The following is a 12760-nucleotide window of genomic DNA, read 5'->3' as shown; positions in this document are numbered from 1 at the left end:
AAGGGAGAGTGAGGTGTCCTGGGACAGCTGGAAGCTGGAATGCTGCAGCGGCAGATTGTCCGATAAGCAGCTGTGTGTGTTAGGAGAAGGAGAGCCAGGCACGCTAACCACTACCGCAACTAGCCGCTGGAAAACACTCCCGCTGCTGCATGTCAATGGGAAGACGGTCTACACCACGGGCTAAAATTGCTAATCCACACTAACCACAGCTTAAAGTCTAAAACACAGAAACAATTTGACTTTCTGCTTCCTAAAACAAAAACAAAAAAGACTTTCTGTGAATCACATACGGAAAAAACAAAATTCAATACACAAATCAATCAACTGATTGAAAATGGTGTAAAAAAAAAAAAAATAGCTTAAAATTTTGAGGATTTAGTGTGAAGGTAATTTCTTTTGGACAAAAATAGCAATTAAACCTCACATTCAGTCTTCAGGTATAAAAACTATCTTGTCACAAATAGTTTCACAACATTTTTTTTTCTTGGTTTTAATATCTTAGAGCCATAACTTTTCACAAACAAAATACACTAATTAATTTATATACACCATTATACAGACCATTTCCATAAACTCTGTGACACCATGTTTGTAATGTAGCAGGCATCCATAAGCAATAGGGAGATAATGCAAATTGTATAATATTATGGTTTTAACTGATGCTATAATACAATTTTCTGTTACAGAAGGATTTTCTTGCTTACAATATTTCAAAACAGCCGCCTCCTGAATATTTCGTACAGCCCCAGAGTATGACGGAAGCTTTCATGAGGAACACTGTTTTCCAGTGCCAACACTTGATGAACTGGTTATTTATAACTGTAATTACGGCATTGCATCAATTTGGTGGTGGTGGCACTGTATCGCAATCACTCCAGTGCAGACAGCATTCCTGGAATTGGCAGTAAAAATTAACTGCTTTAAAAAAGATATACAAATTTCAAGTAGAGCCCGGCCGAATAATTGTGTGGCCGATATTAGCATATCACGTGACTATCAGCATTGGTTAATTTAATCTTCAATATGCGTCGATATTACTAGGTTTATTTGATTGAAGTTTCTCATTGTTATTTCTGATTGCTCAGTAGAAAATAGTGTTTCAGTGCACTTTTGTTATTCTGGATAATAAAGGCTTTTGTTCAAGTGTGTAAAAAAAAAAAAAAATCTTGTCTTTTTTAATATCTTTTTCACAAGTGTTTAATAACTTCATTTTAGGGATCATTGCCATAAATGTGTCAGTATATCTATATCTATTTAGGATGGAAGACATAGCCAAGAAAGATATCGGCTGAAAAATTGTTATGGAGTTTTTTTCTCCCTAGCATCGGTTTTGTATAGGCCCCAAAAATTCCACATCCGACGGGCCCTAATTTCAAGTACGCATGCCCACCCCTTGTTTCTTTACTTTGTGGTTAAAAATTAAAGAAGTAACATTCTGCCAGAGACTGTTTGTGAAGGCAGAGTTTTAACCATGTGTTTGTTTGAGACTTCCTGTGCACCATTTTCTTAATTTACTCACTCCAGCTGCCATTTGACTTTCATTTGGATGAAATGTTTGTGGCTTGGTACAAGTGTCCAAAAATCCAGAGTTTTCATCACTGCCTTAACACCCTCTCTCTCAGCAGTCTGTAGTGGCTCCATGTTTGTGCAGTCATAATGTGTTCAATGTTTCTCTACCACAGGCTCTCCTTGACATAAGCTCGAAGAAATAGACAATAATGTCCAAATGACCTGAAAAAAATCTCTTTTCATGTTCGAATGTGTCTGAACATTTAGAAGTCTAATTGTTTGAATGAGAACAGAAAACATGTCCAAATAAAAACATACTGTATAATGTTACTAGTTCTTCACATTATGTGAATAATAACTGTGTGGGCTCGAGAGAGAAAAAACAATCTTGTTGAGTAGTTTCCCACGATCAGTAAGTCTACAAAAAATACAACAATTTTATGAGGTATTGTAAAGCACTCCAAGTTCTGAAACAGGCCTCTGTATGTGCTTGTGCAAAGCAGTGCAAACTCACCAAACTGTATCCTAGTGCGAACTGCTCCTACAGGGACGTTGTAGATCTTCTCCAAGTAGTTCTTCACATCACACTTGGTCATTCTGAAAAGATAAATCCAGAACAGTCAGATAAGAGAAAAGAATACAAATAGCAAGGGAAAAAAGAGAAAGTAAAGCAAGGGTTATCCAAGGGAACCAGCATCAGTGTTTGCATCGGGTAAGTGGGTAAGTAATGGTTTGAATGACTTTGAATGAGATTACATTTCAGAATCAGAAATACTTTATTCGGGAGGGGTTAGATAAGGGAGTAAAGGAGGATATCTGAGGTTGCAGTCCAGAACTCACAGGTCATATGCTGGATATCTCTCCATCAAGTTACATCACATTCACTCAACTGATACAGATATAGACAACATACCGCATTTCCACACTCCATTTCGATAAACTCGGTATATTTCGTACTGTAAAAGACAGGAAGCTCCCCTATAAACCCATATTCAGCTTTTGTTCCTAAACCATAAAGTGGAGAGAAGAGAAAAGAGAGTGTCAGTGTTCATCCAATTAGCTGTCTGTATGTATTGATCGCGCCCAGTGAAACCCTACACAGGAAGTGGGCCTGGCACCAAATGATGCTATGGGCCAGCCCAGCTAAAGCTAGCCCACTGGGCAGCATTTGGAACAGATCACTCCGACCAGAGGAAGAAGAGCTTTTAACTGCTAATCAATCTCTAGCCAATTGGATTAGGCTGGTAGAGAGCACTTCCCAAATGCTTCCGACAAAGTGCTTAATAGCGACGCTGAGGTCTGACGTGAGTGCCTCGGATATGGCGTCTATCATCTCATATGTTTCTTTGATAGAAGAGGATAATGTAATATTCTCTCATTTTCAGAGAAAACAGCACAACACCTTGTGCTTTTGTAACAATATTAGGTGAGGCAAACAATTTCATGAGAAAAACCCATCTATGAACACAAAGACTCTTTGTACCTAAGAATGACGTAATATAGGTTTCCATTCAGTACAAACAATTGCCCTTCCAGTCCGTCAAAATTTGGCAAAGCTGACACTGATGTAGACATATAACACTTCCATTTGACCTGCTGAGTACTGTTTATCGACAGACGTAAGCTTGCATTTAAAACAATTGGGTAACTATTTCCACATTTGATTCCATCGTTCCAAAAAGCTGGTTGGTTTGATGTGGTGATTCTTGAGTATGATAGGGCTTTTCTCCCAGACACCAACTTCAGGCAGCTGCCTTTAAGAGCCAAGAGAACCAAGCATTCACTAAGCTCTTCGTCTCAGCCCCAGTGCTGCTCCAGGACCACTCAGGGAGTGAGGAAGTGGGAGCTTCTTCACAACAGAGTAAAGAAAGGTGTAAACAAAATTGTCAAGGCCTCTTTGTCTCTTTTTTACCCGGTTGAGAGTAGTGAGGTGTGTTTCCTAAGATATTGCATGCAGATGTGCCTTTCTGCTTCATTTGCACCCATCTCCTCCCATAACCCCCCGTCTCACAGTGTGTGTGCCAGAGGGCAGTGAAGCAGAGCAGAGTGAAGGGGGGTACTTGAGATCAAGAGAGGAATAAAGACAGAGTGATTGCCCTGAGAGATGAGTTTTCCTAGAAAGCAGGGGCGGGGAACTGGGTTAGGAAAGTGGCTTGGGGATTGTGAGGTCTCCCCCGGATCATTAAGAGAGGGAACACTGATCCTGATTAATGAGAACATTTCTGCATCTAAATCCTACTACTCCTACTCCTATTATCCAGCCACCAGAAACATTGAGACAACATTTAAGAAGCATGTCCACCACATTCAAATATGTTCCCTTTAATAAGATACTGATGCCCACAAACATGCTTTATGAATGAACATTAGCTACTGTATGACTGCAAAACATATTCCTTCCAGTCATAGAGAAATGTAACAAACATTAAAACCTCTGGAAACCCAAATCCACATTAATCTTCTAGCTGAGTTATTTATATTAACAAACGCATAATATTAACCATCTAAAATGTATTAGAGATGAGCTTCAGTCCACTTTTGAAATATGTTCAGTGCAGTTATTGACAATTTTCTCATGGGTGTGAAGTCGATGCGTAATGCTTGAAAATTCACAATGCAGAAACGAGGCCTGGAATCCAGTATGAAATAAAGCCTTGGGCTGGAAGCTGAGGAGAAAATGTCAAGTTAAGCGTGTACACAAACAAAGCTAAACTTAGACAAAGGGCGTGGTGTGGTCCAATAGTGATGCATGCAGCATCTGATCATCATCCGAGTATAAACACTCATCTGACTCCACAAGCAGGTTTTCATTCTTCCTGTGAGGCAGAAGTGTGAAAGGTTAGTCTTCAAGCAACTGCAAGGGCTAAATGAATCGTTCCTCAGCAACTGGTTTATATTTATATGCAAACAAGCATGCTACAAAGATTTCTCCTTCAAGATGATGAAAGAACTCCAAACATAAAACCATGAAGGGCATAAGATGACGCAGAGGATGGATTAGGTTCAATTATAGTCTGTTATTGTCAAGTAGGTTTAAAGCAGGCACAGTGCCTTCATTGTTGCAAAAAAAATGAAAAAAAAATGAAATTATATCGTTCTACATTGTTTGAGAGGAGGTGTAGAATGTGGATTTTTAAAAAAATCCAAATTTGATATCAAATTATTTTAAAAGAAACAGGCACAGCAAGGAACATGGTAACCTTTGTGCCTTTGTTTGTGCATGGCATTATGGCAGCTTCTCCAATTGAAGTCAAACCCACACACCTCTGTCAGCTGCTCTGAAAAGTAATCCCCCCGTGTGCTTTGAAACTACATTCTCCTGGATACTTCCTATTCTCAACTGCTGGCTGACTCACTGTGATTCAAGTAGATTGAGAATATCACTTCCCATTGAATAAGGCAGTCCAATTACACCTGTGTTGTTAAGGATTTGAGAGAAGTAGGTGAAAGGGCACCGTTGAAAAAGTGCAAGAAAGCTTTGACAGTCCCTGAAAATAAGGATAATGAATGTATTCTGATGGCTCAGAGACGACTGCATGCCACTTGTCTTTCAATGCTAAAAGAACATCTGCCAGGTGAATAGGTGGTGTCTCTGTTGTCCATAATGGATGCCCTTTACAGCCACCCAATAACCATGACCTCATAGACACAAACTTAGGCTAAACACATCTGGATTTTTGGCTGTATCATATTGTACTCAACTGATGTTCTTAGACAACAGATAGTTATCATTCAGTTATTTGTCTGGCAAGATATATTCAGTGTTAAGGGAGAGTAAAACAGCAGGGGGACTTTTAACTGTATGCATCACTTCCCGACAGGTGTTCTGAACTGAACTGTTTTTTAAGGCATTACATTTGTACCTAACTTTGATTGGGAACATGTTGACAAAAATGTGTACAAGAGAGGGAAAACGTCTGAAAGTTGGTTGGCAACATGCCATTTCCTGTCAAGCTGTTAAACTACAGTAGTAGTGTGGATAATACATGTGTCAGTGTCCAATACTTATAAATGTGTTAATGCTTTATTGCAGTTGGTGATTGGTGCTTCTAAAACTTTAAGTTGATGGGTCACTTTCAAAACATACTCAGTATTGCCTGCGTGTCAACAATGTCAATTCTAAAGTTGGTGAGAATAAACTTTAGGGTACAAAACAAGAGAATGACCTAAAAATGACCTGTAAAATTAACAGATATCTGACTATTGACTCTTTGGAAGGTAGCAATTCCACAAAAAAACTTTTATATACTCAACTATATCAATGTCATATTTTTCATATCCATATCCACAAAAACGCAAAGCTGGGGTTCCATGTGAAGCTCTGACAACAATGCCAGAGGCATGCGTTATGTTCCATTTGACAACCTTATCAATTGTGTATCTATGTTTCACTACATTAAAGCTTTTGCTGTACTCTGTGTATTGCTGCCACCTGTAGGCTTGAACCACAATTAATTATTTACAGAGTTGGAAGTCATACTGATGTTTTTTTCAAGTTCACAACAGACAGTTTGTTTTATGACAGGAAAATGCAAAAATGTGTTTTTAGTTAATTACATTCATCTCACTTAGGATTAGTGCTCATCACAGTGAGTCATGTTCAAAAATGGCATGTGCTCTTCTGTGTAAACTGAATGCCACGCAACAGTCCTTGCAAATTAGTAATCCCTACACCAATCATTTGATCCAAAGAATGGGGGTGTTGTCCTTTTTGTTTCAAGACAAACATGACTTTGTATAGGGATGATTCAGTGACCAGCATGCTTTTTGTGGCTACCATGAATCCTTTTTGGAAAGGTTGCTTGTTTTAGCAACTCAACTTGGCAAACCACTGGAAAGTTTTAATGTGGCTCCATTTTTGATACAAACTGGGCTGCATCTGCATTTGGGCTTTTTATGGTGCCATTTTGGTCAGCAGATAAACTTTAAGTATTACAAGGGAATGGAAAAGAAAAGGATGCAGCTGCACATAAAGGTGATGCAAAGTTAAAGACATCAAGTTCTAACTTAAGATCAGAGGAAAGAAAACCCCTCAACAATCCTCAAATATCCAGCATTCTTTTCCTGTAAGTGTTGACTTGTATTGCTCAAAATAAAATTTTCATTTTGATTCAAGCTAACACAGATGTTGAATTGTTGACAGATGTGGCCTTTTTTCTTTTTTCTTACTTCAACTGATAAAGCAAAATTAAGTGACAAGTGTTTCACAGGCTGTAGGTCATTCATGACTGACTGGAAGACACGACAACTTAGAACCAAAGAGCAGTAGCATCTCTGGAACAGAAAGATGAATTGTCCGACTGACAAGTTGATGGATTGCGCTCTAAATAGCCAATCAGCTTTTTTTTTTTCATGTCCAAGTTTTATCAACACAGCATGGTTTAAACATCCAGGAAACACCAAACAATCCATACACATACATGCACGACATCAAAGTACATTGTGTCAGAGCAGCTTAGTGGTGAGAATGAAACAGGAGAGTTGTTTTCTGCAAAGATGAAAGGCCAAAGAAAGCCGCACCACATTGTCAGTCTGCCCCATTGTCAGGTTCGAGTCGAGATATGCACACTGACTACTTTAACCCTCCCATCTACACAAACAATACAAGCAAAGAAGTTGCTCAACTCTAAGTATCAAGACCATAATAGGAGACTTTGTTTAGAGGGAAAGCCATTGAGGAACCTGAGACTCAAGAAGAGAAGAGACGGTTGGGAAGCTGAGAGTATAAGAGCAGCGTGTGAAGGATTAGATATATTGTTTAAGTTTTGGTGTGACAATAGATGAGAAATAGATCAAAGAACGGGTCATCAGGAGTTACTAAACTCTGTACAGCGAGACAGGTCAGTAAAGACTCGGCACTAAGTTACCCTCCTCTGCTGGTTTGCTAAATTACTTCCTATGACATAAACTGGAGTTAATTAGGGTAAAAAAAAAAGTAACCCAGTTTCCAACTTGAGCAAAGTGGTTATGAAGTGGAACACAGAAGACCCTGTTGCCATGGTGATCATAACATTGTTTGATCCAACAGGTACTGAATAGTTGACAGAGTGGAAAGACAATGTGAGCTGCTGTGTATAGCAAGCTCAGTAAGCTCATGTCTGATTACACTGAGAAACCACAGCATGGCCTGGTTTCACAGTTAATAAACAGCATAGTAGCATGAAATGTGACTGGCAAAAAAAAAGTGAACACAACATTCAGTGTGTGTGTGTGCCTGTGTGTGCCTGTGTGTGCGTGTGTGTGCGTGTGCATCACAGCTGGCCTCTCGCCATGTCAGGTGAGGCCCACAAGGTAGTTGTGTGGGTGTAAACTGAGAAATTTGAATGTTCCTTCTAGAGCTGAGACAAAATACTAACATGGGACAAAAGGCTTGAGAACAAACAGACAAACAAAATACTTTCCTTGAGCAGTTAGAAAAAGAGTTTTGAGAAAACACAGCCCAGGTGTTTCAAACAATATGTGCCAAAGAGAGGTGCAGATGTATCGCAGATAGCGAGGGAACAAGAAAAAATAGCAGGAGAGAACAAGACAAGCAAGCATGGATATATAGCTCCCAGATGTCATTGAGATGAAGGCCATTTGTGGTATTGCACTGAGAAAAGCAACATCACCACTTCTCATTGACAGCTGCTCGACAATACAACTCCAGCATGCTAATACCCCCTATCCTCCAAATATATAACTGCAACAGTTTCCGTCACCATAACGACTCTAACTCATCAATACGTTTTGGAGTGGGGGTGATTCACTGTCTCGCCATGTGTTCATTTGCTACATTGAGTGTATGAAAGGTACAAAAAAAGAGTTTAAGCACACACTGAAGCCCCAGCAGCATTTCAATCAGCCATGCACCTCTCCCAGGCATCAAAGACTGCAAGAAAAAAAAAAACCTTACACACCCTTATAAACACACAAGCACCCTGCACTTACCCACTTTTGTGCACACTTACACAAAGACACGACGTTCTCACAAAACTCACTCACCCACACTGACAATCGTGCACACAGACACACACACAATTACATAAGCACCCTAGGAGTTTGGCAGAGAAGAGGCAAAAATCAGAGTGGGAGGCCAGGCACCTGGATGAACAGATTATGGTCTAAACCCCATCGGAGACACATAGATGATCTGCCTCAAACTTCAATTTTTCTCCCCAGTGTGGGCCCTGGCCCTGTGCTTGCCTGAGGAGCTCTGCTAACCTCACTGACCTTGGCTCTCGAAAGCAGTCAAAATCAGCTCATCATTACTCTACGCTAACTGCTCAAGACCTCTTGTTGCATTTAATGACAGAATACGTAGAGCAAAGAAGCATTCATGTGTGAAATAAGGAGGCAGTTTAGTGTTTTTACACAGCAAGAGCATACTCTACTGAACACTACATTTAGAACATTTTGCTTTCATTTTCTGTGAAGTTGTTAATATTGGCGTCTCTACATGACTATAATATTTGGCGTCTGGCTGTGTATAACATTGTCTGAACGTCCAGTGCCAAAATAAACATGTTTTGACCCCAACTCCCATCCCACTGTCCATGTCAGCCTTTTGCAAGTCATCATTACAACTGGGCTCATCAAAGACAGCCTTATAGAGGTCAGGAATGTCTACTGTCAACTCAGCCTTGTGTTTATGGGGCTATAGCACCACCTGGTGGCCAGTAAAAACTGATTATTGATGCCTTACACTTAAAAGATGTGTTTATCATTTAAAACATCTGAATATCACTAAATGACTCCAGTAGTAAGACTAAAACAATCTAATAAAAAACGCTGAGGCCAACCAAAATATCTGACTTTCAGTCAAATTATTTTACAATTTACAACAGGCCTGCTCAAAACATGTTGTGCTGAATCCAGACAGCCCTAAGCAGCCAATGAGAAGCAGAGCAGCCAATGAGAAGATTGTTACTAAGAAGACAAACATGTGTAAACTTGTTTACCATTTTAAGTGATGTATGTCTATAAATTCTACCTTAGACCGATTCATAGATTGTTGTTTCTTGTATGTGACGTCACAACTGAGCGACAGCATAATTGCTGAGCACAAGTGTTTGTGGCGGTCCTGGATATACAGGGGACCTCACATTTTCAAGAAGAAGACGAATTTCTGCCACACTTGTGTCACAAACACATTTCCATAAGAATAAATGCAAAAGATTAAAGACAGAATTAGATCTGAAAAACATCTGCTGCTTCACATGTCTTAGCCTTTGCAGAAGAAGTAGTTGGGCACAAAGTATGATTCAAGGTCTGCATCAGTGTCTATTTTTTTTAATCTTTCACTCATCTTTCACAAAAGCAGGTGAAAATAGTTCAGTAATAAGCTTTAGGTGTCAATCAAAATAGAGTGTAGTTTGGTCCAGATACCTGAATGTGGTGAAATCATTTTAGGAAAATGATCACCAAATTACATTACATTACAAATTACTATTTCCAACACTTACAAAGAGGCTTGAATTGATTAATATTAAACCAAATTATGCGTTTCTGTAAATAATATGTAATGGCTTCGTTTCCAGACAGTGAATGTGGTGTTGTCATTGTTAAACCACTTAACCGGAAACAGCTCTCAGATATTATTTCTTAAATTAACTCTTGATTGATACACAACGCCTGAAAGCTAAAAGTATGGGATAACATGTCAGTGGAGTAAAGGGATTGTGTTTCAATGAATAACTCACTACAGAATGATAGGAAAGAAAAACTTACTCCATCGGAATCCGAAACTGTGCAGTATCAAGAGGCTGCTCTTTTCCTGGCCTCACAAGAGTCAGAAACCAGTTTGGTCTAAAGATCCTCAGCTGAGGATTTCCCAGCTGGTAGAGAGGGTATCTAAGATGAGAAGAACACTATTCAAATATACAGCATTATCTACAATCATACAAAAAAGGAAAATATAGTACAAACTGTACGAGAAAACTTGTATCCGTATTTTGGTCATCTTTGGTAATATACATAATATACCCCACAGCATATGTAACTTACATACATGCCTCCTAGACTACACAAATCCCACTCTCTACTTTGAGTTACTGCCCGTGAAACCAGCTGTATGCATTCATTATATTTTAATCATACTACAATCTCCATTGAAGAACCGTGGTTATATCACTCAAAAGCCAATTGAGCAAGAAATGAGTGAAGACACAGGTGAGCAACTTCCCCTTCAATAGAACGCTGTAATGACCTCAGCGTCATGGTTACTCGCATAGTTACTGAACTACGACTATGGCTGCATGTTTACGGCAGTTTGTTTTTAGCTTAGCTGGCTAATGCTTGCTACTTACATGCTGCACACAATTATAAAGCGTCACAGGGACAACATGAATGTAGAATTTAAACGCTGTAAAGTCGTGTAATGTCAATAAAAGCATGTGTCCATAGCTACTTCCAGACAAACAAGGAAACTGCAGGACATGCTAACGTCAGCTGGGGTTGTAGTTTAGCAAACAGAGAGATCACTTTAACCTCTTGCAGGGCGTACCTTTACAGAAATGAAACACCTTGTTACTTACAATAGTCTTGTTACTGGCATCTCTGCTACGACCGGTTAAAAGACATAGGTTGCGAGACTAGTTGTCTTGTAGTTCTTCTTCTTTGGCAGAAATGTCTTGTAGTCTTTTCAAGGTTGTCAAATATGCTACACGTGCATGGATGTACTTCCGGGGGCCCTCACGAAGCGCATGCGCACTGCATTTGTTCAGTGCCATTGAAGAAAAGGTCCTTTGAATGTGATCAGCGTGCTTATCAGAGTCTCGGAGCGCTGTCGATACTCATGTCAGATTTTAATTCATGGTTCAAAACTATTTGTTGCACATGGCCTGTTCAGCCCATTAGACCTTTACACGTTTAAGGTTTCAAATTAAAATATATGCATGGAGATTTTAAGGACAAAGGTCACAATCTACAAAATCTGAAATAAATTAAAGAAATGTTTCAGTTTTAAATAGACCTATGAATTATGTATTTTAATAGTGTCCTGGAATTGGGGTAAGTACCATAGACTGTAAAAATAAGTACACATGGGAAAGGGTTTTTTTTTATACACTACTCTCTCTTTCTACATGCAAAAAATAATCAATCGACTCATCTATCAGTTAATGCTCTGAAAATCAGTAAGCAGTTTTTATCTCCTCTGACAACAGAAGAGTTGTGTGTCTTTTTTTTAAGGATTGGTTTCAATATTCAGACTTTTCTGTGAGTATTTTCAAAGAGCAGCAGAGGGAGACCTCGTCCCGTGTCTCCTCAGACCCGGTGCCCCGGTGACCTCACACATGCTACGATGTGCATGCCCGGGGTAAGAGTGATTGAAGGCACCCCTGAGTGGAACATGAGTCCTTTGCTCAGCTGGTTCAGAGCTGGTAGGAAATGGACCACACTGACAGCCCACAAGGAAGTTTCCATCAGTTATTAAGAGGCCATGAAGTGTGTGTGTGCGTGTGTGTGTGCGTGTGTGTGCGTGCGCGTGTGTGCGGGCGTGTGTGTGTGTGTGTGTGCGCGCGTGTGTGTGTGTGTGTGTGTGTGTGTGCTGGAGTGCAGTTCAGCATTCGATTATTACGCAGTAATGTGTTCTTCATTCGGCAAAGCTATTTTTCAGAACATGTTGCCATTCGTACAGATGTTATGGTGAGGATTTTAAATCTCTGAAATAGGAAATTATCTCTACTAAATATTATTTTATTTGTACTTAAGTGTTGCTTTGGGTGTAGTTCACCTGGCAGCTGATAAGAGCGTGTACTGGTGATTAATAAAGGTGGTGACGTAGAAGAAGGTTGCATCCCAAACATATCCTATAGGTACTAGGTGCAATAGTTGATGCATTCAATGTCGACGCACAACATAAGAGTGGTGGTTTCAGACTGAAAGGTCACAGGTTCAAATCCCTAGATCAGCTGGAAATAGCCTTTCTTTAAAAAAAATGGTTCCTGCAGCTGGTGGAGTTGCATCCTTCTACCTAGCTGGTACATGCATAAGTAGTCTATGATCAATCAGCCTTAACACAAACAATGTTGGATTTCTAACATACTGTAGTAAATATTCACTTTTAAAGAGCTTATAATAAAAAAATGATGTTGTCATCCCAAGACATACAGTACAAGCTGTAGAAATCTAATAAATAGCATGTGATAAAATCAATACTTAAAGAAATGCATTTACAAGCATGTAAAAATGATTTTATCAAAAGGCTGAAGTAGAAAATCAAACAGGTGCATTAAATGATAATGGATTAAATGCAATTCAAGCATTATTT

At 39.4% G+C, this 12760-nt stretch overlaps 1 protein-coding gene across 3 annotated transcripts in view; it reads right to left on the bottom strand.

Moving 5' to 3' along the window:
• Positions 1-11187, bottom strand: part of mrpl23 (mitochondrial ribosomal protein L23) — a 35185-nt gene extending 23998 nt beyond the window's left edge. For 2 of the 3 annotated variants that reach the window (XR_010666653.1, XM_020642925.3), the window contains exons 1-3: positions 11025-11185; positions 10219-10341; positions 2024-2106 (exon numbers count right to left, since the gene is read on the bottom strand). Coding sequence is in view for 2 of the 3 variants with exons in the window: in XM_020642925.3 (XP_020498581.1) it covers positions 2024-2106; positions 10219-10341; positions 11025-11044 (226 nt within the window). In the remaining variant the exon portion in view is untranslated. Of the gene's footprint in view, positions 1-2023; positions 2107-10218; positions 10342-11024 lie in introns of all 3 variants that reach the window. The other variant, XM_029278807.2, reaches the window with a different exon arrangement.
• Positions 11188-12760: the final 1573 nt, after the last annotated feature.

The sequence above is a fragment of the Labrus bergylta genome, chromosome 7 (genome assembly GCF_963930695.1).
Source record: "Labrus bergylta chromosome 7, fLabBer1.1, whole genome shotgun sequence".
NCBI lineage: Eukaryota > Metazoa > Chordata > Actinopteri > Labriformes > Labridae > Labrus > Labrus bergylta.
The sequence above is the reverse complement of the archived record's forward strand: the minus strand, read 5'-3'. Positions and strand labels throughout refer to the sequence as shown.